General features: G+C 39.9%; 1 protein-coding gene across 1 annotated transcript in view; it reads right to left on the reverse strand.

Annotated features, from left to right (window-relative positions):
• Positions 1–26,205, reverse strand: part of NEDD4 (NEDD4 E3 ubiquitin protein ligase) — a 173,615-nt gene that overhangs the window by 105,054 nt on the left and 42,356 nt on the right. Inside the window, exon 5 of the mRNA XM_030931102.1 lies at positions 849–902. Within this exon, the coding sequence (XP_030786962.1) occupies positions 849–902 (54 nt within the window). The remainder of the gene's footprint in view (positions 1–848; positions 903–26,205) is intronic.

A 26,205-nucleotide genomic window follows, 5' to 3' on the forward strand; every position in this document is an offset into this window, starting at 1 on the left:
GAATGTGGTTTAACATTAAAAACAGACTTTTTTTTTTTTTTTTAAAAAGCTAGTTTCTTTGTTAGCTAAAAAATGAACAAAACTGTTTAATTTTTCTGGTGCTTGTAACTGATAAGCTTTGCACACATAACACTGTTTGTATACTTACCTGTTCAAATCTTACAGGTTTAAAATATAAATGTAAGCTGCTAAGAAGAGGGTTTGAGATTGGATCCTCAGAGACAAAATCAGGAAAAGAATAGGACTTTAAGATAGTCTTTAGGAATTCAGAAATCGGAACAATCATTTTATAAAAAGAATATCAGGTTTAAGTTTGCTTTTTGCTTCTGTAAGAGCTGGCCATCCTTGAGAAAACTTTATTTGCTCATTCCTTATCAGTGTAAAAAGGACAGATTTCCTCTGTAGAAGAGTGGGGATGAGAGACTGGATAGGATGTCCATTGGATACGGGTAACCCTAAGAAAGGTCACTGTAGGAAGGCGGCGCAACTGAAGGATACTCTGGGCGAAGGTTCCCAGTGCCATGGACTCGGAACCAGGGGTCATGGACGAGTAAGAGGGAAGGCAGGACAAACAGGTTGATTTTCTGTCCTCTCCTGTCACAAGAGGTCTTCAGTAAGGCCTTATAATATGTTGGCAATCAGAAGAGGTGCTTGGGAGGAGAATGGAAAGGGAGCAAGTAGCACCAGGAGGAAGAAAACAAATTCTATCTCCCTCACCATTTTGCGCAGAGTCTCCATAACCACCCACAACCCGCCTCTCAAATCCCAGATTGCCTATCCACTTCCCCTGGCTGCTCTACTGAAACGTACCCTTACTTCATATTTCACACAAGCACAATATAACTTACCAATCGATTTTCGTCAAACACTTCAAAAAGAAGCCGGTGCTGCTGAGGATGAACCTAAGTAAGGAAAACACAATCTTTATTTAAAAACAAGTAAACATCAACCCACAGACACTGAGAAATAAATGCTTAAAGATGTTGCCATTTGATTGAGTGCGGTGGCTCATGCCTGTAATCCCAGCACTCTGGGAGGCCGAGGTGGGTGGATCACCTGAAGTCAGGAGTTCAAAACCAGCCTGGCCAACATGGGGAGACCCTGTCTCTACTAAAAATACAAAAATGAGCCAGGTGTGGTGGCATGTGCCTGTAGTCCCAGCTACTTGGGAGGCTGAGGCAGGAGAATCGCTTCAACCTGGTAGGTGGTGATGGCAGTGAGCCAAGATTGTGCCATTGCACGCCAGCCTGGGCGACAGAGAGACTCCATCTCCAGAAAAACAAAACAAAACAAAAAAACAAACAAAAATATGTTGCCATTTGCTAATCCTATTATTTGGAATGTATTTTAAATTACATGAAATAAGAGCAGACTAGTCATGTGTCACTCATTTTCTAGTAGTTTCACAATAACGACAAAGTGAATTTGGTTATTTATTTTTCAGATTTTTCTAATAGAACAAAAGGAAGTAAAAGAAAATTTCTAAAGATTACTTAAATGTTTGCAAATGTTTAAAAATACAGACTAGATTTTGACATCTTATAATCACTTTTATTTTCTTGCTTTTTATTTATCAGTGTAGAGCGACCCAAAGTGGATATTTATTTTTCAGAAACTAGTGTTGTGAATCCTTTTATTATTGACTTAATAAAATCACATGTTGCTTTTACTATATAAAGTACATAGCAGTCAAAAGTATACACTGAGTTTTCACTTAAGGTTTAAATTTTGTAGCACATGAATAAAAATTACAAGCAATATTTTATTTCTCAAAGCCAATGCTTTCGTTCTTGTAGGAATGTTTCAATATCAAAATAAAAATCTATGTGACATCAAACAGAAAGGTAATCTTTAATACTTTTTTTGTACCAGAGTTTAAAATGAAGAAAACATATTCATATTTATGTTGATTTTTCCCCTATAATACATATATTATATTGTACACTGTGATATCTTAAAACATTGGTGTACATGTCAAAAGTATTGGTAGAAAAAAGTCCTATACTTGTGACAAAGATTTCTAGATACCTAACTCACTGTCTCCTTTTCCTTCTGAGAACATAATCCTGGTTTTGCCTACAGCCACATTCCCAGGCTCACCACATTGGACACCTGTTGAGGAAACCATTAATTTTTGAAAACTGAAGTACAACATATATTCAGTGAAGTATAAAGTATACTAACGTTGGGATGCGGAAGAAAAAAGTATACTAATCTTAACTATACAGCTGGATAACTTTTTACATATGTATACTCTATCATATACAATATGCATATGTAAAAATACATATACATACTGTGTATGTATATGATACATATGTATATATATTAAACCCAGATAAAGATATTGAATCATCTGTTCTATTTTATATATATTTTTTGTGAATGGTGCTCTCTGGAATTGTTTAACATGGAGACCCTGAATATGCCTATCTAGAAATTTATCCCTTGTACCTAGGGGCAACCAATGAAGCCAACCTAGTGCCAGTCACTTCCCGGGAGAGCTTTTCAGAGGTGGCTGACTCAGCTGGGAGAGATGTCCCTTTTGCCCCTTGCATTTATCTTTCCTGTCTGAAATGTGGTTAGGATAGCTGGCACTCCTGCAGCCATATTGTGACCATGGAGTAACTGAGCATAGACATGCCAAACATTAAGGCTAGACATCATGGGGATGGAAAAATAGTGTTAAGACAGCTAGATGTGCTGGTTCACACCTGTAATCCCAGCACTCCCAGGCTGAGGTGGGAGGATCACTTGAGCCCAGGAGTTGGAGACCAGCCTGGGTATCATAGGGAGACCATCTCTACAAAAATAACAAAAATTAGCTGGATGTCATGGCACGTGCCTATAATCCCAGCTACTCAGGAAGCTGAGGCAGGAGAATCGTTTGAACCTGGGAGGCGGAGGTTGCAGTGAGCCAAGATCGCACCACTGCACTCCAGCCTGGAAAACAGAGTGCAAACCTGTCCCTCCCTCCCCACCAAAAAAAGGGTGGGCACGATGGCTCATGCCTGTAATCCCAGCACTTAAGGAGGCCAAGGCAGGCAGATCACTTGAGTTCAGGAGTCTATAACCAGCCTGGCCAACAGGGCGAAACCCTGTCTCTACTAAAAACACAAAATTATCAGCTGGGTGTGGTGGCAGGCACCTGTAATCCCAGCTAGTTAGGAGGCTGAGGCAGAAGAATCACTTAAACCTGGGGCACAGAGGTTGCAGTGAGCCAAGATCGCGTCACTGCACTGTCCAGCCTGGGCATCAGTGTGAGACTACGTCTCAAAAAACAAAAAGAAAAGAAAAAAGAAAAATAGTGTAAGACAATCTTTTTTCAAAGAAGATGTAGAAGAACTTTTGAGGAGATGTAACTGAGATGAGACTTGAAAGATGGGAAGAATTGAAATGAGAAGGTATAGAGAATATGCATGGCAAAGTCACATGAGAAAAGAAGGCACGGAGGCAGAATGAGCATGCTCTAAGGAAATGAGACTGACAATTTTTTTTTTTTTTTTTTTTGAGATAGAGTCTCACTCTGTCACCCAGGCTGGAGTGCAGTGGCGCAATCACAGCTCAGTGAAACCATGCTCAAGCAAACCTCCTACCTCAGCCTCCTGAGGGTCTACAGGCATGCACTACCACGCTCGGCTAATTTTTAAATTTTTTTTGTAAAGACAAGGTCTCACTGTGTTGCCTAGGCTGATCCTGAACTCCTGGGCTCAAGTGATCCTCCCGTCATGGCCTCACAAGAATATTTCTGTATTAGAGACTGGCAAGAAAAGTTTGGTTAGTTAGGGTAGAGCCAGGGTGGGGATACTGACATCCAGAAGAAGAGTTAAGACTTGATTGGTAGGGGGACCAAAGCAGTTTTAAAAGGAGACATGACATAATTTAGGTCACATCTCAAGATTATTTTGTCAGTGATGCACAAAATGAATTGGGCTGGAGAGAGACCCTGGTGTCTACAGGAGCTGGAGCCCTAGTAACTCATGCATGGAGTCAGTAGAGCTTTGCTCAGGATGGCCCCAGTGGGAGTAGGGAGGGAGACAGGGCTACAGAAACCATTTTGAGGAAAACCCTCCAAAGTATCAATGTCTATCAAAATACCTAGCAGACACTGCCGATGTTTAATGAATATTGCTAAGAAACTAATCTGCTGTCCTGGTTCAGACTGTAATTAACAGCTCGTAACAGGATTTACTACCTCAACTATCTTTTTTTCTCCCCTCCTCACTCTGTTGCCCTGGCTGGAGTAGAGTAGTGCAATCTCAACTCACTGCAACCTCCGTCTCCTGGGTTCAAGTGATTCTCCTGCCTTGACCTCCCAAGTAGCTGGGAATACAGGGGCGTGCCACAGGCCTGGCTAATTTTTTGTATTTTTTTTTTTTTTTAGTAGCGACAGGGTTTCACCATGTTGGCCAGGCTGGTCTTGAACCCCTGACCTCAGGTGATCCACCTACCTCGGTGCTGGGATTACAGGCATGAGCCATCAGGCCTGGCCTATCTTATCTTTTTAATCTGTCTTTCTTATTGTAATTGGAGTTACTTACCTAGAAGACATTTAGGCCCTCTTTACACCCTACTTAAAAGTTGTCCCCAGTGGTCTAAATAACAAAATCCAAACGCTTGAGTATGGAATGATCCTTCATGATCTGAGTCCAAATTGCCCTTCTGGCCTTGTGTCCTATAAATGTACCCCTGCCCAACCAAATATATATCTACCCTATACTGTAATCACACTGGAAACTCACTACTAACCGCTTCTTGCATTTTCTGATTTGTATTTCTGTGCATGTTAAGGTCTATCCACTTGCAACACCTTCTCCACTCTACATGTCTACATTGTGCTCATCATTCAAGCCCAGCTCAAACGCCAACCTCTCCCTAGAGCCTGACCTCCCCATTCACTACTTCTCCTGTTTTCAAAGTAGTTGATCAGACTTACTGCATTTTTTCTTTTTATTAAAGTTAATTGGGCATATGTGTGATATCTCCCTACCGACTTATAAACACCACAAATGACTTATTCATGTTGCTTTTTGTATTTCAGAAGCACATAATAAATGTAAAAATATAGTTTAAAATGTGTAGTGAGAATACTAATTAAAAATTAGCAACCTGAACATAAACATTTATCTTCTCTCTTGGGAGATTCTATTTAAATCGTAGGCAATAGTTTGTAAAAGATATAAAACCATTACAGTAAAGAAGATGAGAGGGCCATCAGCAGCTGAGCAATTTCAACAGTTACCTAGCAGACAGATGAAGTGGCGATGGAAGTGATGATGGAGGGCAGAGGAAGCTGAAAACCACCGAAAGAACAGAGTGTCAAAGCAAAAGGGGCAACTACCCTAATGACAGAATGTCTCAAATACCACCTTCGCCTCTGGATGGTACATGTACACACGCGCATGAGCACGCGTGCACACATACCCTCTTATTAGAGATCTTCTCTTTATGTCTATTTTCAGGAGATTTAATGAAAATATAAGCATCAGATTTTTTTCCTTTTTTAAAAAAGTTTATTTTAGTTTTGGGAGTACATGTACAAGTTGGTTCTATAGATAAACCGTGTGTCGTGGGGGTTTGTTGTACATATTATTTCATCACCCAGGTAATAAGCACAGTGCCCAACAGGTAGCTTTTCTATCCTCACCCTCCTCCTGTCCTCTACCCTCAAGCAGGCTATTGTTCCCTTCTTTGTATCCATGCATACTCATGTGTAACTTCCATTTATAAGTGAGAACATGTAGTGGTTGGTTTTCTGTTCCTGTAAGCATCAGTTTTAATATATAAAATATAAATGGAAACTAAAAATGTAACATGTAATAGTTAAATGTTTATGCATTTTACCTAGAGAAACAACAGATGATTTTTCTATTTTATCACTGTTAAGTATGACTAGATTACCAGAGATCACGAACGTACAAATTAGAAAAACTGTCCTCAAAGGAAAAAGAGATAATTTAGGAAACAAAAGAAAAGAGTTTTAAAAACTCTAAGGAGTATCCTTAGAAACATTTAGGAATGTCTTGCATCCATAAAACAAAAACAAGATACTAAAAAAGGGAACTGGAAAACAAAAAAGAGGTGCTGGAATGAAAACTGTTGAATTAAAATAGAAGTGCTTTAAGAAAAATTTGTGGAAATCTCCCCAAAGGTAAAATAAAAAGCTAAGTTGTAGGGAAATGAGTGAAAATAAAAAAAGAGGATTTTTTTGAACAGATTCAGTGAAAGAATGAACCCCTAATGCCCTAAAAAAGAGGTTGGGCAAATTATGGCTTGTGTGCTAAATCCAGCCAGCAATCTACTTTTTAATTTAATGGCTCACAAGATAAGAATATTTTTTATATTTTTAAATGGTTACATTTCAGATAGATATATAAATACCTGGCCGGGCGCGGTGGCTCAAGCCTGTAATCCCAGCACTTTGGGAGGCCGAGACGGGCGGATCACGAGGTCAGGAGATCGAGACCATCCTGGCTAACACGGTGAAACCCCGTCTCTACTAAAAAATACAAAAAACTAGCCGGGCGAGGTGGCGGGCGCCTGTAGTCCCAGCTACTCGGGAGGCTGAGGCAGGAGAATGGCGTAAACCCGGGAGGCGGAGCTTGCAGTGAGCTGAGATCCGGCCACTGCACTCCAGCCCGGGCGACAGAGCGAGACTCCGTCTCAAAAAAAAAAAAAAAAAAAAAAAAAAAAAAAAAGATATATAAATACCTATAACCATAACCTTGATTTTGCCTCCCAACCTACAACACCCAAAATATTTTACTCTCTGGCCCTTTAAGAAAAAGTTCACTGACCGTAGTCCTAGACAATCACTGTATGTTATCTATTAACTTCTGTCATGTATCTAGAATGGTACTTGTTAAGATGAGCCTTGGAAGATGTGAGAAAATAGTTACTCAAACCATTTTCTGATTCTGTGGTTCACATGAGGAATTCTGATTGAGAAGAACAGAAAATCACTCTAGGTGACCTTCCACTCAACTAGCTGGAATCCCCAAATGATCATACAGAGGGAAGAAAATCATTAAAGAAATTATTCACACAATGTCCGAGTTGAAGAGAAACAGTATTCATTAGACTGAAATGCTTACTGATATGGTTTGGCTGTGTCCCTACCCAAATCTCACAGGAATTGTAATAATCCATGTGTCAAGGGCAGGGCCAGGTGGAGATAACTGAATCACTGGGGTGGTTTCCCCCATACTGCTCTCCTGGTAATGAATAAGTCTCACGAGATCTGATGGTTTTAAAAATGGGACTTCCCCTGCACACACTCTCTTGCCTGCTACCATATATAATATGCCTTCACTTCTCCTTTGCCTTCTGCCATGATTGTGAGGCCTCCCCAGCCATGTGGAACTGTGAGTCCATTAAACCTCTTTCCTTTATAAATTATCCAGTCTTGGGTATGTCTTTACTAGCAGCATCAGAATGGACTAATCCACTTACCAAAGGCCTAACACAATGGACTTTTAACACTGTACATACAAGGCATATCACTGTGAAATTTTAAAACACTGGCATAAAAATAATTATAAAAATTTTTCAGAGAAAGAGAAGGAAAGAGGGAGAAAAAAGGAACAAGTATCATATCTTTCAACAGAAATACAAAATACAATTGGAAAAGATGATAAAGCAATGTCTTCAAATTTCTGAGGAAAAATTATGTTTACGCAATAATTCTATGAATGGCCAAACATAAGTTGGCTATTTATTCATCTATCATAGTTGGAAATCGACTTGGAACATGCATGCATGAACTTTTTAATAATATGGGAAATATGATCAGAGTAACAAACAGAAACAGTTAAAAAGTGGGTAGCAGGAACAGAAGGGAGGACAGAGCACTAGAATTTATTGTTTTTCATTATAAGCCCTTTCATACTATCTCATTTTAAAATTATGTGCAAATTCTTTCAAAAGATTTTTTTAAATTTGTTAAAGATAGAAATAAAACTATGATCACAAAAAACAGTTTATATGATGATATTTTAAGAAAAGGCAAAAGCAGAAAAAAAATAAAAATATCAGCGATAGACTTATTGAAAAAAAAAGAATAACTATATTAGTCTATAAATGCATAAAACAACAGAGGAAAAAAGTTGCCAAAAGAGTTTCCAATTTTCCAAAAAGAACAAAGGTGTTGATAAGTATATGATTCTATTGTGTTCATAAATAACCTGAAGCAATATTCCTGAACATTCTGCCAGTGGTTGTGGGAACAAACAAGACAGGTACATCTTTAAAATAGCTTTACTAGCTATAATGCACATAGCATACACTCTTCCCTTTGAAGTATACAATTCAGTGGTTTTAAATATATTCAGAGAATGTGCAAGCATCACCACAATTTTAGCACATTTTTACAATTACAAAATGAAACCTTGTGTCTTTTAACAGATACTCTTCATTTTCCCTCAACTTTCCCAGGAAACCACTAATCTACTTTCTGTCTCCATAGATTTACCTATTCTGGACACTTCATGTAAATGGAATCATACAATATATGGTCTTTTGTAATTGGCTTCTGATATGGTTTGACTGTGTCCCCACTCAAATCTCATCTTGAATTGTAGTTCCCATAATCCCTACGTGTAGTGGGAGGGTCCTGGTGGGAGGTAATTGAATCATGGTGGTTGTTACCTTGATGCTGTTCTCGTGATAGTGAGTGAGTTCTCATAAGATCTGATGGCTTACCCGCATTGGCAAGACAACCCTCAGCCAAAAGAACAAAGCTGGAGGCATCACGCTACCTGACTTCAAACTATACTACAAGGCTACAGTAACCAAAACAGTATGGTGCTGGTACCAAAACAGAGATATAGACCAATGGAACAGAATAGAGTCCTCAGAAATAATACCACACATCTACAACCATCTGATCTTTGACAAACCTGACAAAAACAAGAAATGGGGAAAGGATTTCTATTTAACAAATGGTGCTGGGAAAACTGGCTAGCCATATGTGGAAAGCCAAAACTGGATCACTTCCTTACACCTTATACAAAAATTAATTCAAGATGGATTAAAGACTTAAATGTTAAACCTAAAACCATAAAAACCCTAGAAGAAAACCTAGGCAATACCATTCAGGACATAGGCATGGGCAAGGACTTCATGACTAAAACAGCAAAAGCAATGGCAACAAAAGCCAAAATTGACAAATGGGATCTAATTAAACTAAAGAGCTTCTGCACAGCAAAAGAAACTACCATTAGAGTGAGCAGCAACCAACAGAATGAGAGAAAATTTTTATAATCTACCCATCTGACAAAGGGCTAATATCTAGAATCTGCAAAGAACTTAAAAACAAATGTACAAGAAAAAAAATCAAACAGCCCCATCAAAAAGTAGGCAAAGGATATGAACAGATACTTCTCAAAAGAAGACAGTTCTGCAGCCAACAGACACATGAAAAAATGCTCATTATCACTGGCCATCAGAGAAATGCAAATCAAAACCTCAATGACATACCATCTCACACCAGTTAGAATGGCAATCATTAAAAAGTCAGGAAACAACAGGTGCTGGAGAGGATGTGGAGAAATAGGAACACTTTTACACTGTTGGTGGGACTGTAAACTAGTTCAACCGTTGTGGAAGACAATGTGGCAATTCCTCAAAGATCTAGAACTAGAAATACCATCTGACCCAGCCATCCCATTATGGGCATATACCCAAAGGATTATAAATCATGCTGCTATAAAGATACATGCACATGTATGTTTACTGTGGCACTATTCACAATAGCAAAGACTTGGAACCAACCCAAATGTCCATCAATGATAGACTGGATTAAGAAAATGTGGCACATACACATCATGGAATACTATGCAGCCATAAAAAAGGAGGAGTTCATGTCCTTTGTAGAGACACGGATGAAGCTGGAAACCATCATTCTGAGCAAACTATGGCAAGGACAGAAAACCAAACACTGCATGTTCTCATTCATAGATGGGAACTGAATAATGAGATCACTTGGACACAGGGTGGAGAACATCACACACTGGGGCCTGTCATGGGGTGGGGGTAGGGGGTAGGGATAGCATTAGGAATAGCATTAGGAGATATACCTAGTGTAAATGAGTTAATGGGTGCAGCACACCAACATGGCACATGTATACATATGTAACAAACCTGCACGTTGTGCACATGTACCCTAGAACTTAAAGTATAAAAAAACAAAAGATCTGATGGCTTTATAAGGGGGTTTTCACCTTTTTCTTGACACTTCTACTTGCTGCTGCCATGTGAAGAAGGATGTGTTTGCTTCCCCTTCTGCCATGATTGTAAGTTTTTCTTTTGTTTGTTTGTTTTTGAGACGGAGTCCCGCTCTGTCTACCCGGTTGGAGTGCAGTTGCGCCATCTTGGCTCACTGCAAGCTCCGCCTCCCGGGTTCACGCCATTCTCCTGTCTCAGCCTCCCGAGTAGCTGGGACTACAGGCGTCCGCCACTACGCCCAGCTAATCTTTTGTATTTTTAGTAGAGACGGGGTTTCACCGTGTTAGCCAGGATGGTCTCGATCTCCTCACCTCGTGATCCGCCCGCCTCGGCCTCCCAAACTGCTGGAATTACAGGCGTGAGCCACTGCGCCCGGCCCCATGATTAAGTTTTTTGAGGCCTTCCCAGCCATGCTGAACTGTGTCAACTAAAACTTTTTCCTTTATAAATGACCCAGTCTTGGCTGGAGGAAGTGGCTCATGCCTGTAATCCCAGCACTTTGGGAGGCTGAGGCAAGCAGATCACCTGATGTCAGGAGTTGGAGACCATTCTGGCCAACATGGTGAAACCCCCTCTCTACTAAAAATACAAAATTAGCTGGATGTGGTGGCATGCACCTGTAATCCCAGCTACTTGGGAGGCTGAGACAAGATAATTGCTTGAACCCAGGAGGCGGAGGTTGCAGTGAGTCGAAATTGCGCCACTACACTCCAGCCTGGGTAACAAGAGCGAAACTCTGTTTCAAAATAATGATAATAATGATAATTAAAAATAAATAAATTACCCAGTCTCAGGCATATCTTATGAGCACTGTGAGAATGGGCTAATACAGCTTCTTTCACTTATGTTTTCAAGGTTCATCCACGCTGTAACTTGTATCAGTACTTAATTCCCTTTTGTTGATGAATAATATTTCATTATATGTGTATATCTCATTTTGTTATCAGTTGATGGACATTTGTGCTGTTTCTAATTTTTGACTATTATGAATAATGCTGCTATGAACATTGGTGCACAAGTTTCCTGTGCATATGTTTTAAGAACACTGTACACACCAACATGGCACAAGTATACATATGTAACAAACCTGCACGTTATGCACATGTACCCTAGAACTTAAAGTATAATAATAAAAAAAAACACTGTAAAATAAAAAGTGTAAAAAATTAAATGAATTAGACAAGTATTTTCATAAGCATAAAACAATATAAAATAGAAAGTATTCCAGCATTTTAACTTAAATGTTTTATGTCTTTCCACTTTATTTCTTTATACAAATAATTATCTCTAATCAACAAATATAAAATTAAATTGTAAATATATGGCCACAGAGAAAAAACCAAAACAGTAAAAAAGGATATATAGTGAATTATAAATCTTTGTCTTACCTTTGTCCCACCCCCAGAGCAAATACTGTCAACAGTTTCTTAGGTCCTTCCAGAATTATTTTCTAAAAATGCTAGCTTATAAGAAAGCATTTAAAAAATTTTCTGGTTTTACACAAATAGTATATTCCTATATACAATTTTCTGCATTTTTCTTTTCTTTTTTTTTTTTTTTGAGATAGAGTTCAACTCTATAGCCCAGGCTGGAGTGCAGTGGCACAATATTGGCTCACTGCAACCTCTGCCACCTGGGTTCAACCGATTCTCCTGCCTCAGCCTCCCAAGTAGCTGTGATTATAGGTGCCCACCACCACGCCTGGCTAATTTTGTATTTTTAGTAGAGACGGGGTTTCACCATGTTGGCCAGACTGGTCTTGAACTCCTGGTCTCAGGTGATCCACTCGCCTTGGCCTCCCAAAGTCGTGGGATTACGGGCATTAGCCACTGTGCCTGGCCTTGTTCTGCATTTTTCTTCCTTCCTTTAATATAATCTGAAATGAATTATCTATAAAAACATATAAACCTGCCTCTTTTTAAACAGCAGATTAGGATTTCATTGTATGAATGTATCATAATTTACTTACTGCTCCACTGATGGGGTCTCCTGCCTTCTTCCTAGCTAAAAGAATTATGATTTTATTCAAATATTGGGTGACTATGTATGTCAGGGATAGACAGCAACTCCTCTCTCCCAGGGGCTGAATTTTGATTCCTCTAAGCCTTAGGGTAATACCATTTTCCTCACCAACAATGGGGTAGGAAATATGCACATTACACAATTCTGGCCCAAGGGAAAAAGATCCAGTTTTCTGGAGGGTCCTCTGGAAAAAGGTTCTTCACTTTTTTAAAGAGATTCTCAGCAAAGGCCAGCCGCGGTGGCTCATGCCTGCAATCCCAGCACTTTGGGAGGCTGAGGCGGGCAGATCATGAGGTCAGGAGATCAAGACCATCCACGCTAACATGGTGAAACCCCGTCCCTACTAAAACTACAAAAAGTTAGCTGGGCATGGTGGCGGGCACCTGTAGTCCCAGCTACTTGGGAGGCGGAGGCTGAGGCAAGAGAATCGTTTGAATCCGGGAGGCGGAGGTTGCAGTGAGTCGAGATCGTGCCACTACACTCCAGCCTGGGTGACAGAGTGAGACTCTGTATAAAAGAAAAAAAAAAGAGAGAGAGAGAGAGGTACTCAGCAAAAAGCTCTGCCTTTTCAGCCTCTGGACATCATCGTGTCTTTGGAACTGCTATAAGTATCTGTGACCACAGAGAGCAAGCCAAGAGAATCCCACAGAAGCTGGGTCAAGCATGACTTCTTTCACCTGCTGCAATGACCAACCTTCTTCTATGCTTCTTATGATTAGAGCTAACCAGTATGCTTATTGTGTAAGGCAGTTTTCGTTGTTACTTCGAGTCTATAATTTGAAGCTCAAAGCATCCTAAATGATACACTTTGTCAGAGGGGTCCCTCCTAAACCTCCTAGACTAAGTGATCCCCCATCCCTGTATTTACTCTCTGGTACCATTGTTTTCCCTTCCATAACGCTCAGCACACTGGTAATAATTTTGAGTTATCTGTTCACACTGGTCCATACTAGACAGTAAGTTTCATTGAGGGTAGGGACTGTGGCCATCTCATTAACAAGCATAGCAAAGTGCCTGAGAAATAGGTTAGAAAAATATCACACCAAGGCCAGGCACGGTGGCTCAAGCCTGTAATCCCAGCACTTTGGGAGGCCGAGACGGGCGGATCACGAGGTCAGGAGTTCGAGACCATCCTGGCTAACACGGTGAAACCCCGTCTCTACTAAAAAATACAAAAAGCTAGCCGGGCGAGGTGGCTGGCACCTGTAGTCCCAGCTACTCGGGAGCCTGAGGCAGGAGAATGGCGTAAACCCGGAAGGCGGAGCTTGCAGTGAGCTGAGATCCAGCCACTGCACTCCAGCCCAGGCGACAGAGCGAGACTCCGTCTCAAAAAAAAAAAAAAAGAAAAGAAAAATATCACACCAAATTTGTGTGCATATGTAGTTTTTTTCCCCCTATTCATAAAAATACAAAAGAAAAAAAAAAACCACATAGGAAATCCCAGAAGAGCATACTATCAGTGGTGGTTTTATAGAGATGAAATCATGGCTGATTTTCATTTCTCTTTATTAAAAAAAAATCTATCTCGTATAAGTTACATTACTTCTATAACATAATATAAACACACACTTACATATATATACACTATATACATCTAATATATTGAGTATGAATGCTTAAAATATACACAGAGCACCTGCAGAATGTAGGAAATGGGATGAGGCTTTTTCAGATGCCCGTGCACAATTCTTATGCATAGAGCAAATAACATGCATTGCACCTAATGGGTTGTACATTTTTCCCTCTGAGCATGTGAAGTGTAGATTTTAATTATAATTTGCTATTTTTTTCTTTTTTTTTTTTTTTGAGACAGAATTTCACTCTTGTCGCCTAGGCTGGAGCGCAATGGGGTAATCTCAGCTCACTGCAACCTCTGCCTCCCAAGTGATTCTCCTGCCTCAGCCTTTTGAGTAGTTGGGATTACAGGCATGCGCCATGATGTCCAGCTAATTTTTGTATTTTTAGCAGAGATGAGGTTTCACCGTATTGGCCAGGCTGGTCTTCAACTCCTGACCTCAGGCAATCCACCCTCCTCGGCCTCCCAAAGTGCTGGGAATACAGGCATAAGCCACTACTCCTGGCCATAATTTGTTATTGAGCACTAACTTCAACTTGGAGTTTCCCATTTGTGTTAACTTGTCAATAACAGTTTTTCACAAAAACTTTTTTTGAACTTCATGTTTTCTCAAAGACATAAAAGCTGCCTTCAACTTCTGACCACAATTTCCATTTGGCCGAATGCCCAAGAACCATGCTTTTGCTGTAATATGTTATCTCAACAGACATTTTTATGGTGAATACATTCAGTTGAAAACATTCTGGGCTATATACAAATGATGATATAAATGACAAAGAGGAAAATAGAGGATCACACATAATAATGTCCTTTGTACAGAAGATATTTCACCATATGTTTTCAGCTTTTTTCTAGGCATAATGAATTAGCATTGATCCACACAAATTTATCTAGTTATCCTTATAATAAATTAGCAAAATTTCTAATTGAAACAAACATGCAGCCTATGATCCCAAAAATGAAGTAAATATTTGGTAAATGTTACTAGCTAAAACATTTGGTAGTAATGAAGTTATGGAAAATAAAATAAAAAATAAGGAAATGACAGTAGAGTCCTAATCCTGATTTGTCAATTACAAATAGCCTTCTTTCAAGACAAAAATAAATGGAAAGATATCCTGTGTTCATGGATTGGAAGAACTTAATATTGTTAAAATGTCTATACTATCCAAAGTAATCTAGAAATTCAATGCTACACCCATCAAAATCCCAATGGTATTTTTTATAGAAATAGAACAAATAATCCTAAAATTCATACAGAACTACAAAAGACCCTGCATCTTGAGAAAGAAGAACAAAGCTAGAGGCATAATAGTTCCTGATTTCCAAATATATCACAAAGCTACAGTAATTAAAACAGTCTGATACAGGAATTAAGATAGACAGAAACCAATGAAATTGATAGATCAAAAACAAACCCAAGAAATACAGTTCAATGATCTTCGACTCAGGTGCCAAGCATACACAAAGGGGAAAGGACAGTCTCTTCAACAAATGGTGGCCAGGCACAGTGGCTCACACCTGTAATCCTAGCACTTTGGGAGGCTGAGGTGGGAGGATCATGAAGTCAAGAGATTGAGACCATCCTGGCCAATGCGGTGAAACCCTGTCTCTACTAAAAATACAAAAATTAGCTGGGAGTGGTGGTGCGTGCCTGCAGTCCCAGCTATTCAGGAGGCTGAGGCAGAAGAATCATTTCAACCTGGGAGGTGGTGGTTGCAGTGAGCCGAGATGGTGCCACTGCATTCCAGCAAGACTCTGTCTCAAAAACAAAACAAAACAAAAATCAAAACAAAAAAACAACAAATCACTTGGGAAAACTGGATATCCACATGCAAAAGAAAGAAATAGGACCCTTATCTTAAAACAAACACAAAAATCAGCTCAAAATGAATTAAAGACACAAACAAGACCTGAAACTGTAAAACCCCTAGAAGAAAACAGAGGAGAAGCTTCTTGACTTTGGTCTTGACGATGCCAATGATTTTTTGGGTGACACCAAAAACACAGGTAATGAAAGCAAAAACTGACAAGTGTGGCTACATTTAACTAAAAAGCTGTATGACAAAGGAAACAACAAAGTGAAAAGGCACCCTACAAAATGGGAAAAATATTTGTAGACCATGTATAAGATAAAAAGTTGATATCCAAACTTCAAAATTACATAAAAAAGGAACTAATATAACCCAACAGCAAAAACAAACAAGCAACAACAACAACAAATAAAATAAACTCCCAGGCACAGTGGCTCATGCCTATGATCTCAGCACTTTGGGAGGCTGAGACCAGCCTGGGTAAAACAGTGAGGCACTACAAAAAAAAAAAAAAAATTAAAAATGGCTGGGCGTGGTGGTAGGCACCTGTGTTTGCAGCTACTAGGGAGGCTGAGGTGGGGGGTCACTTCAGCCTAGAAGGTTGAGGCTGCAATGAGCCATGATTGTGCCACTATACTCCAACCAGGTAACAGAGTGAGACTCTGTCTCAAAAAAACAAAACAAAACAAAAACAACAACAACAAAAAAAACGGGGGCAGTTTCCCCCATGCTGTTCTCATGACAGTGAGTGAGTTCTCCGGAGATCTGATAGTTTTACAAAGGGTTCTGCCCCCTTCACTTTCTCTTCTCTCTCCTACCACCTTGTGGAGAAGATGGCTGCTTCCCGTTCATCTTCTGCCATGACTGTAAGTTTCCTGAGGCCTCCCCAGCTATGTGGAACTGTGAGTCAATTAAACCTCCTTTGTTTATAAATCACCCAGTCTCAGGTAGTATTTTTATCATAGTGTGAAAACGGACTAATACATACAATAAAGAACCCAATTTAAAAAATGAACTAAAGACTTGAATAGACATTTCTCCAAAGACAAATAGCCTACCCTTTATGTAAAGAGGTGCTCACAAATCACTAATCATCAGGCAGATGCAAATCAAAACCACACCTGTTAGGATGACTATTACAAAAATTTTTAGATCTTTTTAGGTAACAAGTTTTGGTGAAGATGTGGAGAAACTGGAATCCCTGCACACTGTTGGTAGCAATGTAAAATAGTCCAGCCTCTACAGAAAACAGTATAAAGGTTCCCCATAAAATTAAAAAATAGAACTACCGGTCATCTAGCAATCCCACTTCTACATATGTAGCCAGAGGAAATAAAATCGCTGCAATTAAAGTTATCTGCCCTCCCACGTTCATTACAGCATTATTTACAGTAGCCAAGATATGGAAATAACCTAAATACTCATTGAAGGATACATTAAGAAAATGTGGCATATACATACAATAGAATATTATTCAGCCTTCAAAAAGGAAATCCTGCCATTTGCAACAAAATGGATGAACCTTGAGGACATTACCCTAGATGAAATAAGCTAGTCCCAGAAGAACAAATACTGATGATCTTACTCACAAAAAGTATCTAAAATAGTCAAATTCATAGAAGCAGAGAGTAGAATGGTGGTTTAATACTACACTGTACACCAAAACCTTTGTGAAGAGGGTAGATATCAAGTGTTCTTACCACAAAGAAGGGGTGATAGGAGGAAACTTTTGGAGGTGATGGATATGTTTATGACTTTGATTGTGGTGATGGTTTCACAGCTGTATGCATATGTTTAAACCTATCAAACCTTATGTATTAAATATGTGCAGGCTTTTTCTATATGAATTATACCCCCAATAAATCAGTTAAAATTTTGTTTAAATGGCTTTCTTATTTTTCTCATTAACGTCTTTAATTCCAAAGTAGTTCTTCCTCCCTCCCTCCCTCCCTCCTTACCTCCTCCCCCTTCCCTCCCTCCCTCTCTCTTTCTCTCTCTCTCTCTCTCTCTGTGTCTCTCTATCTCTGTCTCTTTCTTTTGGGACTATGTTTCACTATTTTGCCCAGGGTATCCTCAAATTCCTTGGCTCAAAGTATTCTCTCCCATGTCAGCCTCCCAAATAGCTGGGACTATAGGTGTGTGCCACCATGCCTTGTGAAGAGGGTCGTTTTTTTGGTAGAGATGGGATCTCACTATGCTGCTCAGGATGATCTTAAACTTTTGGGGGGCCCACCCTGGCCTCTCAAAGTGCTGGTATTACGGGCATGAGCCACCATGACAGGTCAAATATTCTTTCTAATAGGAGAATATAATCATCAAAAATAACTGGTAAGATTTTAAAATTATAAACACCTTAATTTTTTTAAAATAAAAAAATAAATTATAACATTAATTCCTCTAACAGATATCCATATTTTCTATTTCTACTTATATTGGTTTTAGTATATTTTGGCTCATAAGAATTTATCTATTTAAAATAAGTTGTTAAAATTACCGGCATAAAATTAGTTACAATATTACCTTTTAAAAAGTAACTGTAGGTTCCCTCCTCTGATTCCTAATATTAGTCATCTGAGTACTCTCTCATTCGCTCTCATATAAGGCCAGCTGTCGTCTATCAATTTCATTAAGTTTTTTGAAGATCCATCTTTGGTTTTATTTATTTTCTCTACTTTGTGTCCATTTTCTTGTCCATTGATTTCTATTCTTATTTCCTTCCTTCTTTTTCTTAAGAACTTAAGGTGGAAGCTTAGATCAATGATTTTGAATATTTCTTCATTTATATATAAGTATTTAAAGGTATAAATTAATCGCTAAGCACTGAATTAGCTTCATCGCACATTTTGGTATGTTATGCTTTAACAATCAATCAGTTAAAATGCCTTTTAATTTCCCTTATATTTTCTTTTTTGATCCATGGCTTATTCAAAAGAAACTTGTTTAATTTCTAAACATTTGTGATATATATATATGTGTGTGTGTGTGTGTGTGTGTGTGTGTGTTACTGAATTCTAACTTAAATTTGTTGTGATCAGGAAACCTATCCTGTTAAACTTCTTTTTTTTTTTTTTTCTGAGACAGAGGCTCACTCTGTCACCCAGGCTGGAGTCCAGTGGCGCGATTTCAGCTCACTGCAACCTCCATCTCCCAGGTTCAAGCGATTCTCACGACCAGTCTTCCAAGTAGCTGATATTATAGGTGTGCGCCACCACACCCAGCTAATTTTTGTATATATTTTTTCTTTAGTAGAGGCAGGGTTTCATCACGTTGGCCAGGCTTGTCTCAAACTCCTGACCTCAAGTGATTCACCTGCATCGGCTTCCCCAAGTGCGAGGATTATAGATGTGAGCCATCACGCTCAACCAATCCTGTTGAATTTCAATCCTTTTAAGTGTATTGAAACTTGGTTTACAGCCCAATATGTGGTCTATCTCGGTAAATGTTCCATGGGCATATAAAAAGAATATACACTTGGGTATTAGCTGTAGTGTTCCATACACGTCAAATAGGTTAACTCGATTGCTAGTGTTGTTCAAATCATCTATGTATTTACTAAATTTTTTTGTCTAGTTGTTATATCAGTTACTAAAAGTGACAAAATCAATTATTGTGGATTTGTTTATTTATTTAGTTCTGTCAATTTTTATTTCATAATTTTAAAGATTTATTACTAGGTCCATACACATTTCAGATTGTATGTCTTCTTGTTGAATTCACCCTTTATGATCATGAAATGCCCTCTTCATCTCTGGCAATACTGTCCTGAAGTCTACTTTGGCTGATGTTAACACAACCATTAGCATATTTTTTCTGGTGTTTGTATGGTATCTGACATGGTTTGGAATTATGTCTCTGCCCAAATCTCATGTCAAATTGTAATCCCTAATGTTGGAGGAGGGGCCAGATGGGAGGTGACTGGATCATGGAGGCAGACTTCCCCCTTGCTACTCTGGTGACAGTGAGTGACTTCTTTTATGAGATTTGGTTGCTTGAAAGTGTGTAGTACTTCCCCCTTCATTCTCCTCCTCCTTCTCTGGCCATGTAAGATGAGCCTGCTTCCCCTTCACCTTCTGTCATAATTGTTAAGTTCCCTGAGGTCTCCCCAGCCATGCTTCCTGTACAGCCTGTGGAACTGTGAGTCAATTAAACCCATTTTCTTTATAAATTACTCAGTCTCAGGTAGTTCTTTATAGCAATGCAAGAACAAAGTAACACAGAAAATTGGTGTTGGGAAGTGGGGCATTGCTATACAGATACCTGAAAATGTGGAAGCATGTTTGGAAGTGGGTAATGGGCAGAGACTGAAACAGCTTGGACAGATCAGAAGAAGAAAGGAGGATGGGGGAAAGATAGAACTTACTTCCTAGAGACTTGTTGAATGGCTGTGACCAAAATGCTTATAGTGATACGGACAGGAAAGTCCAGGCTGAGAAGGTCTCGAAGATGAGGAATCTTTTGGGAACTGAAATAAACGTCCCTCTTGCTATGCTTCTGCAAAGAAACTGGCAGCATTGTGCCCCTGCTCTAGAAATCTGTGGAACTTTGAACTTGAAAGAGATGATTTAGGGTATCTGGCAGAAGAAATTTCTAAGCAGCAAAGTGTTCAAGATGTGGCCTGCTTCTAACCATAGGCTTATATGCATTCACAGAAATGATGTGAAACTGGAACTTATATTTAAAAGGAAAGCAGAGCATAAAAGTTTGGAATATGTGCAGCCTGACCAAGTGGTAGAAAAGAAAGCCCCATTTTGTGGGGAGGAATTCAAGCCAGCTGCTGGAGCTGAATGTTCACAGCAGCCAAGACAATGGGGAAGATGCCTTGAATGCATTTTAGAGACCTTTGTGGTAGCTCCTCCTATCACAGCCCCAGAGGACTAGAAGGGAAGAATGATTTCACAGGCCAGGCCCTGGGCCCTGCTGCCCTCCACAACTGTGGGACACTGCTCTCTGAGTCCTAGCCACTCCAGCTTCAGCTGTGGGTAAAAAGGACCCAGATATGTCTCAGGCTGCTGCTCTAGAAGGTTCAAACTATAAGTCTTGGTGGCTTTCACATGGTGTTAAGCCTGAAAGTGTGCAGAAGACAAGAGCTGAGGCTTAGGAGCTCTTCCTAGATTTCAGAGGATGTATGGAAATGCCTGGCTATCCAGACAGAAGTCTGCTGCAGGGGCAGAGCCCTCATGGAGAACTTCTACTAGGGCAGTGTGGATGGCAAATGTGGGACTGGAGTCCCCACACAGGGTTCCGACTGGGACACTGCCTAGTAGAGCTGTGAGAAGTGGGCCACTATTGTCCAGACCCCAGAATGGGAGATTAACAGCTTGCACTATTTGCCTGCAAAAACTGCAGGCATTCAACACTAGCCTGTGAAAGCAGCTGAAGGGGCTGTACCTTGCAGAGACACAGAGGTGGAGACACCCAAGGCCTTTGGAAACCATCCCTTGCATCATTGTGACCTGGATGTGAGACACAGAGTCAAAGGAGATTATTTTGGAGCTTTAAGATGTAATGATTGGAAGATGGCCAAATAGGAGTAGCTCCGGTCTGCAGCTCCTGGTGTGATCGATGCAGAAGATGGGTGATTTCTACATTTCCAACTGAGGTACCCGGTTCATCTCATTCGGACTGGCTGGACAGTGGGTACAGCCCACAGAGGGCAAGCCAAAGCAGGATGGGGCACTGCCTCACCTGGGAAGCACAACAGGTTGGGGGATTTCCCTTTCCTAGTCAAGGGAAGCCGTGACAGACTGTACTCGGAAAAATGGGACACTTCCGGCCAAATACTGTACTTTTCCCACAGTCTTAGCAACTGGCAGACCAGGGGATTCTCTCTCATGCCTGGCTCGGTGGATACCACGCCCACGGAGCCTTGCTCACTGCTACAGCAGCAGTCTGAGATCGACCTGACAATCTGCAGCCTGGTGGGGTGAGAGGCGTCCACCATTGCTGAGGCTTGAGTAGGTAAACAAAGTGGCTGGGAAGCTCGAACTGGGTGGAGCCCACCTCAGCTCAGCAAGGCCTACTGCCTCTATAGACTCCACCTTTGTTAGCAGGGCACAGCTGAACAAAAGGCAGCAGAAACTCCAGCAGACTTAAACGTCCCCATCTGACAGCTCTAAAGAGAGTAGTGATGCTCCCAGTATGGCATTGGAGCTCTGATAACAAGCAGACTGCCTCCTCGAGGTCCCTGACCCCTGTATAACCTAACTGGGAGACACTTCCCAGTAGGGGCCAACAGACACCTCATATAGGCAGGTGCCCCTCTGGGACAAAGCTTCCAGACGAAGGATCAGGCAGCAATGTTGCTGTTCTGCAATATTTGCTGTTCTGCAGCCTCCGCTGGTGATACACAAGCAAACAGGGTCTGGAGTGGACCTCCAGCAAAATCCAACAGACCTGCAGCTGAGGGACCTGAGTATTAGAAGGAAAACTAACAAACAGAAAGGAATAGCATCAACATCAACAAAAAGGACATCCACACCAAAACTCCATCTGTATGTCACAAACCTCAAAGACCAAAGGTAGATAAAACCACAAAGATGGGGAGAAACCAGAGCAGAAAAGCTGAAAATTCTAAAAACCAGAGCGCCTCTTCTTCTCCAAAGGATCGCAGCTCCCCTCCAGCAACAGAACAAAGATAGAAGGAGAATGACTTTGATGAGATGACAGAAGTAGGCTTCAGAGGGTCGGTAATAACAAACTTCTCTGAGCTAAAGTAGCATGTTCTAACCCAACGCAAGAAAGCTAAAAACCTTTAAAAAGGTTATACAAATGGCCAACTAGAATAAACAGTGTAGAGAAGACATTAAATGACCTGATGGAGCTGAAAACCATGGCACGAGAACTTCATGACACATGCACAAGCTTCAGTAGCTGATTCGATCAAGTGGAAGAAAGGATATCAGTGATTGAAGATGAAATTAATGAAATAAAGTGAGAAGACAACTTTAGAGAAAAAAGAATAAAAAGTAACGAACAAAGCCTCCAAGAAATACGGGACTATGTGAAAAGACCAACTCTATGTTTGATTGGTGTACCTGAGAGTGACGGGGAGAATGGAACCAAGTTGGAAAACACTCTTCAGGATATTACCCAGGAGAACTTCCCCAACCTAGCAAGGCAGACCAATATTCAAATTCAGGAAATACAGAGAACACCACAAAGATACTCCTTAAGAAGTGCAACACCAAGATACATAACTGTCAGATTCACCAAGTTTGAAACGAAGGAAAAAATGTTAAGGGCAGCCAGAGAGGTAAGGTTACCCACAAACGGAAGCCCATCAGACTAACAGCGGATCTCTCGGCAGCAACCCTACAAACCAGAATAGAGTGGAGGCCAATACTGAACATTCTTAAAGAAAAGAATTTTCAACCCAGAATTTCATATCCAGCCAAACTAAGCTTCATTAGTGACGGAGAAATAAAATCCTTTATAGACAAGCTGAGAGATTTTGTCACCACCAGGCCTGCCTTACAAGAGCTCCTGAAGGAAGCACTAAACATGGAAGAGAACAACTGGTACCAGCCACTGCAAAACCATGCCAAATTATAAAGATCGTCAATGCTATGAAGAAACTGCATCAATTACGGGCAAAATAACCAGCTAACATCATAATCATAGGATCAAAATTCACACATAACAATATTAACCTTAAATGCAAATGGGCTAAATGCCCCAATTAAAAGACACAGACTGGCAAATTAGATAGAGTCAAGACTCATCAGTATGCTGTATTCAGGAGATCCATCTCATGTGCACAGACACACATAGGCTCAAAATAAAGGGATGCAGGAATATCTACCAAGCAAATAGAAAGCAAAGAAAAAAAAAAAAAAAAAAGCAGGGGTTGCAATCCTAGTCTCTGATAAAACAGACTTTCAACCAACAAAGATCAAAAGAGACAAAGAAGGCCATTACATAATGGTAAAGGGATCAATTCAACAAGAAGAGCTAACTATCCTAAATATATATGCACCCAATACAGGAGCACCCAGATTCATAAAGCAAGTCTTTAGAGACCTACAAAGAGACTTAGACTTCCACACAATAACCATGAGAGATTCACCTGAAATCAACAAAATACACGTTTTTCTTAGCACCACATCGCACTTATTCTAAAATTGACCACATAACTGGAAGTAAAGCACTCCTCAACAAGTGTAAAAGAACAGATAACAAACTGTCTCACAGAGCACAGCACAATTAAATTGGAACTCAGGATTAAGAAACTCACCCCAATATGCACAAATACATGAAAACTGAACAACCTGCTCCCGAATGACTACTGGGCAAATAACTAAACGAAGGCAGAAATAAAGATGTTCTTTGAAACCAATGAGAACAAAGAGATAACATACCAGAATCTCTGGGACACATTTAAAGGAGTGTGTAGAGGGAAATGTATAGCACTAAATGCCCATGAGAGAAAGCAGGAAAGATCTAAAATCGACACCCTAACATCACAATTAAAAGAACTAGAGAAGCAAGAGCAAACAAATTCAAAAGCTAGCAGAAGCCAAGAAATAATTAAGATCAGAGCAGAACTGAAGGAGATAGAGACACACAAAAAAATAAAATCAGAGCAGAACTGAAGGAGATAGAGACAAAAAAAATCCTTCAAAAACGCAGTGAATCCAGGAGCTGGTTTTGTGAAAAGATCAACAAAATTGACTGCTAGCAAGACTAATAAAGAAGAAAATAGAGAAGAATCAAATAGACACAATAAAAAATGATAAAGGGGATATCACCACCGATCCCACAGAAATACAAACTACCATCAGCAAATACTATAAACACGTGCATGCAAATAAACTCGAAAATCTAGAAGAAATGGATAAATTCCTGGACACATACACCCTCCCAAGACTAAACCAGGAAGAAGTTGAATCTCTGAATAGACCAGTAAGAAGCTCTGAAATTGAGGCAATAATTAATGGCCTACCAACCAAAAAAAGTCCAAGACCAGTTGGATTCACAGCTGAATTCTACCAGAGGTACAAAGAGGAGCTGGTACCATTACTTCTGAAACTATTCCCATCAATAGAAAGAGACTCCTCTCTAATTCATTTTATGAGGCCAGCATCATCCTGATACCAAAGCCTGGCAGAGACACAACAACAAAAAAGAGAATTTTAGACCAATATCCCTGATGAACATCGATGCCAATATCCTCAACAAAATACTGGCAAACCGAATCCAGCAGCACATCAAAAAGCTTTTCCACCATGATCAAGTTGGCTTCATCCAAGGGATGCAAGGATAGTTTAACATATGCAAATCAATAAACATAATCCATCACATAAACAAAACCAATGGAAAAAACCACATGATTATCTCAATAGATGCAGAAAAGACCTTTGACAAAATTCAACAGCCTTTCATGCTAAAAAACTCTCAATAAACTAGGTATTGATGGGACATATCTCAAAATAATAAGAGCTATTTACGACAGACCCACAGCCAATATTATACTGAATGGGCAAAAACTGGAAGCATTCCCTTTGAAAACCAGCAAAATGCCCTCTCTCACCACCACTCCTATTCAACATAGTGGTGGAAGTTCTGGCTAGGGCAATCAGGCAAGAGAAAGAAATCAAGGGTATTCAGTTAGGAAAAGAAGAAGTCAAATTCTCCCTGTTTGCAGATGACATGATTGTGTATTTAGAAAACCCCATTATCTCAGCCCAAAAGCTCCTTAAGCTGATAAGCAACTTCAGCAAAGTCTCAGGATACAAAATTAATGTGCAAAAATCACAAGCATTCTTATACACCAGTAACAGACAAACAGAGAGCCAAATCAGGAATGAACTTCCATTCACAATTGCTTCAAAGAGAATAAAATACCTAGGAATCCAACTTACAAGGGATGTAAAGGACCTCTTCAAGGAGAACTACAAACCATTGCTCAGTGAAATAAAAGAGGACACAAACAAATGGAAGAACATACCATGCTCATGGATAGGAAGAATCAATATCGTGAAAATGGCCATACTGCCCAAGGTTATTTATAGATTCAATGCCATCCCCATCAAGCTACCAATGAGTTTCTTCACAGAATTGGAAAACACTGCTTTAAAGTTCATATGGAACCAAAAAAGAGCCTGCATTGCCAAGACAATCCTAAGTCAAAAGAACAAAGCTGGAGGCATCACGCTACCTGACTTCAAACTATACTACAAGGCTACAGTAACCAAAACAGCATGGTACTGGTAGCAAAACAGAGATATAGACCAATGGAACAGAACAGAGTCCTCGGAAATAATACCACACATCTACAACCATCTGATCTTTGACAAACCTGTGAAAAACAAGAAATGGGGAAAGGACTCCCTAATTTAATAAATGGTGCTGGGAAAATTGGCTAGCCATAAGTAGAAAGCTGAAACTGGATCCTTTCCTTACTCCTTATACGAAAATTAATTCAAGATGGATTAGAGACTTAAATGTTAGACCTAATACCATAAAAACCCTAGAAGAAAACCTAGGTAATACCATTCAGGACATAGGCATGGGCAAGGACTTCATGTCTAAAACACCAAAAGCAATGTCAACAAAAGTCAAAATTGACAA

The sequence above is a fragment of the Rhinopithecus roxellana genome, chromosome 5 (genome assembly GCF_007565055.1).
Source record: "Rhinopithecus roxellana isolate Shanxi Qingling chromosome 5, ASM756505v1, whole genome shotgun sequence".
NCBI classification, from domain to species: domain Eukaryota; kingdom Metazoa; phylum Chordata; class Mammalia; order Primates; family Cercopithecidae; genus Rhinopithecus; species Rhinopithecus roxellana.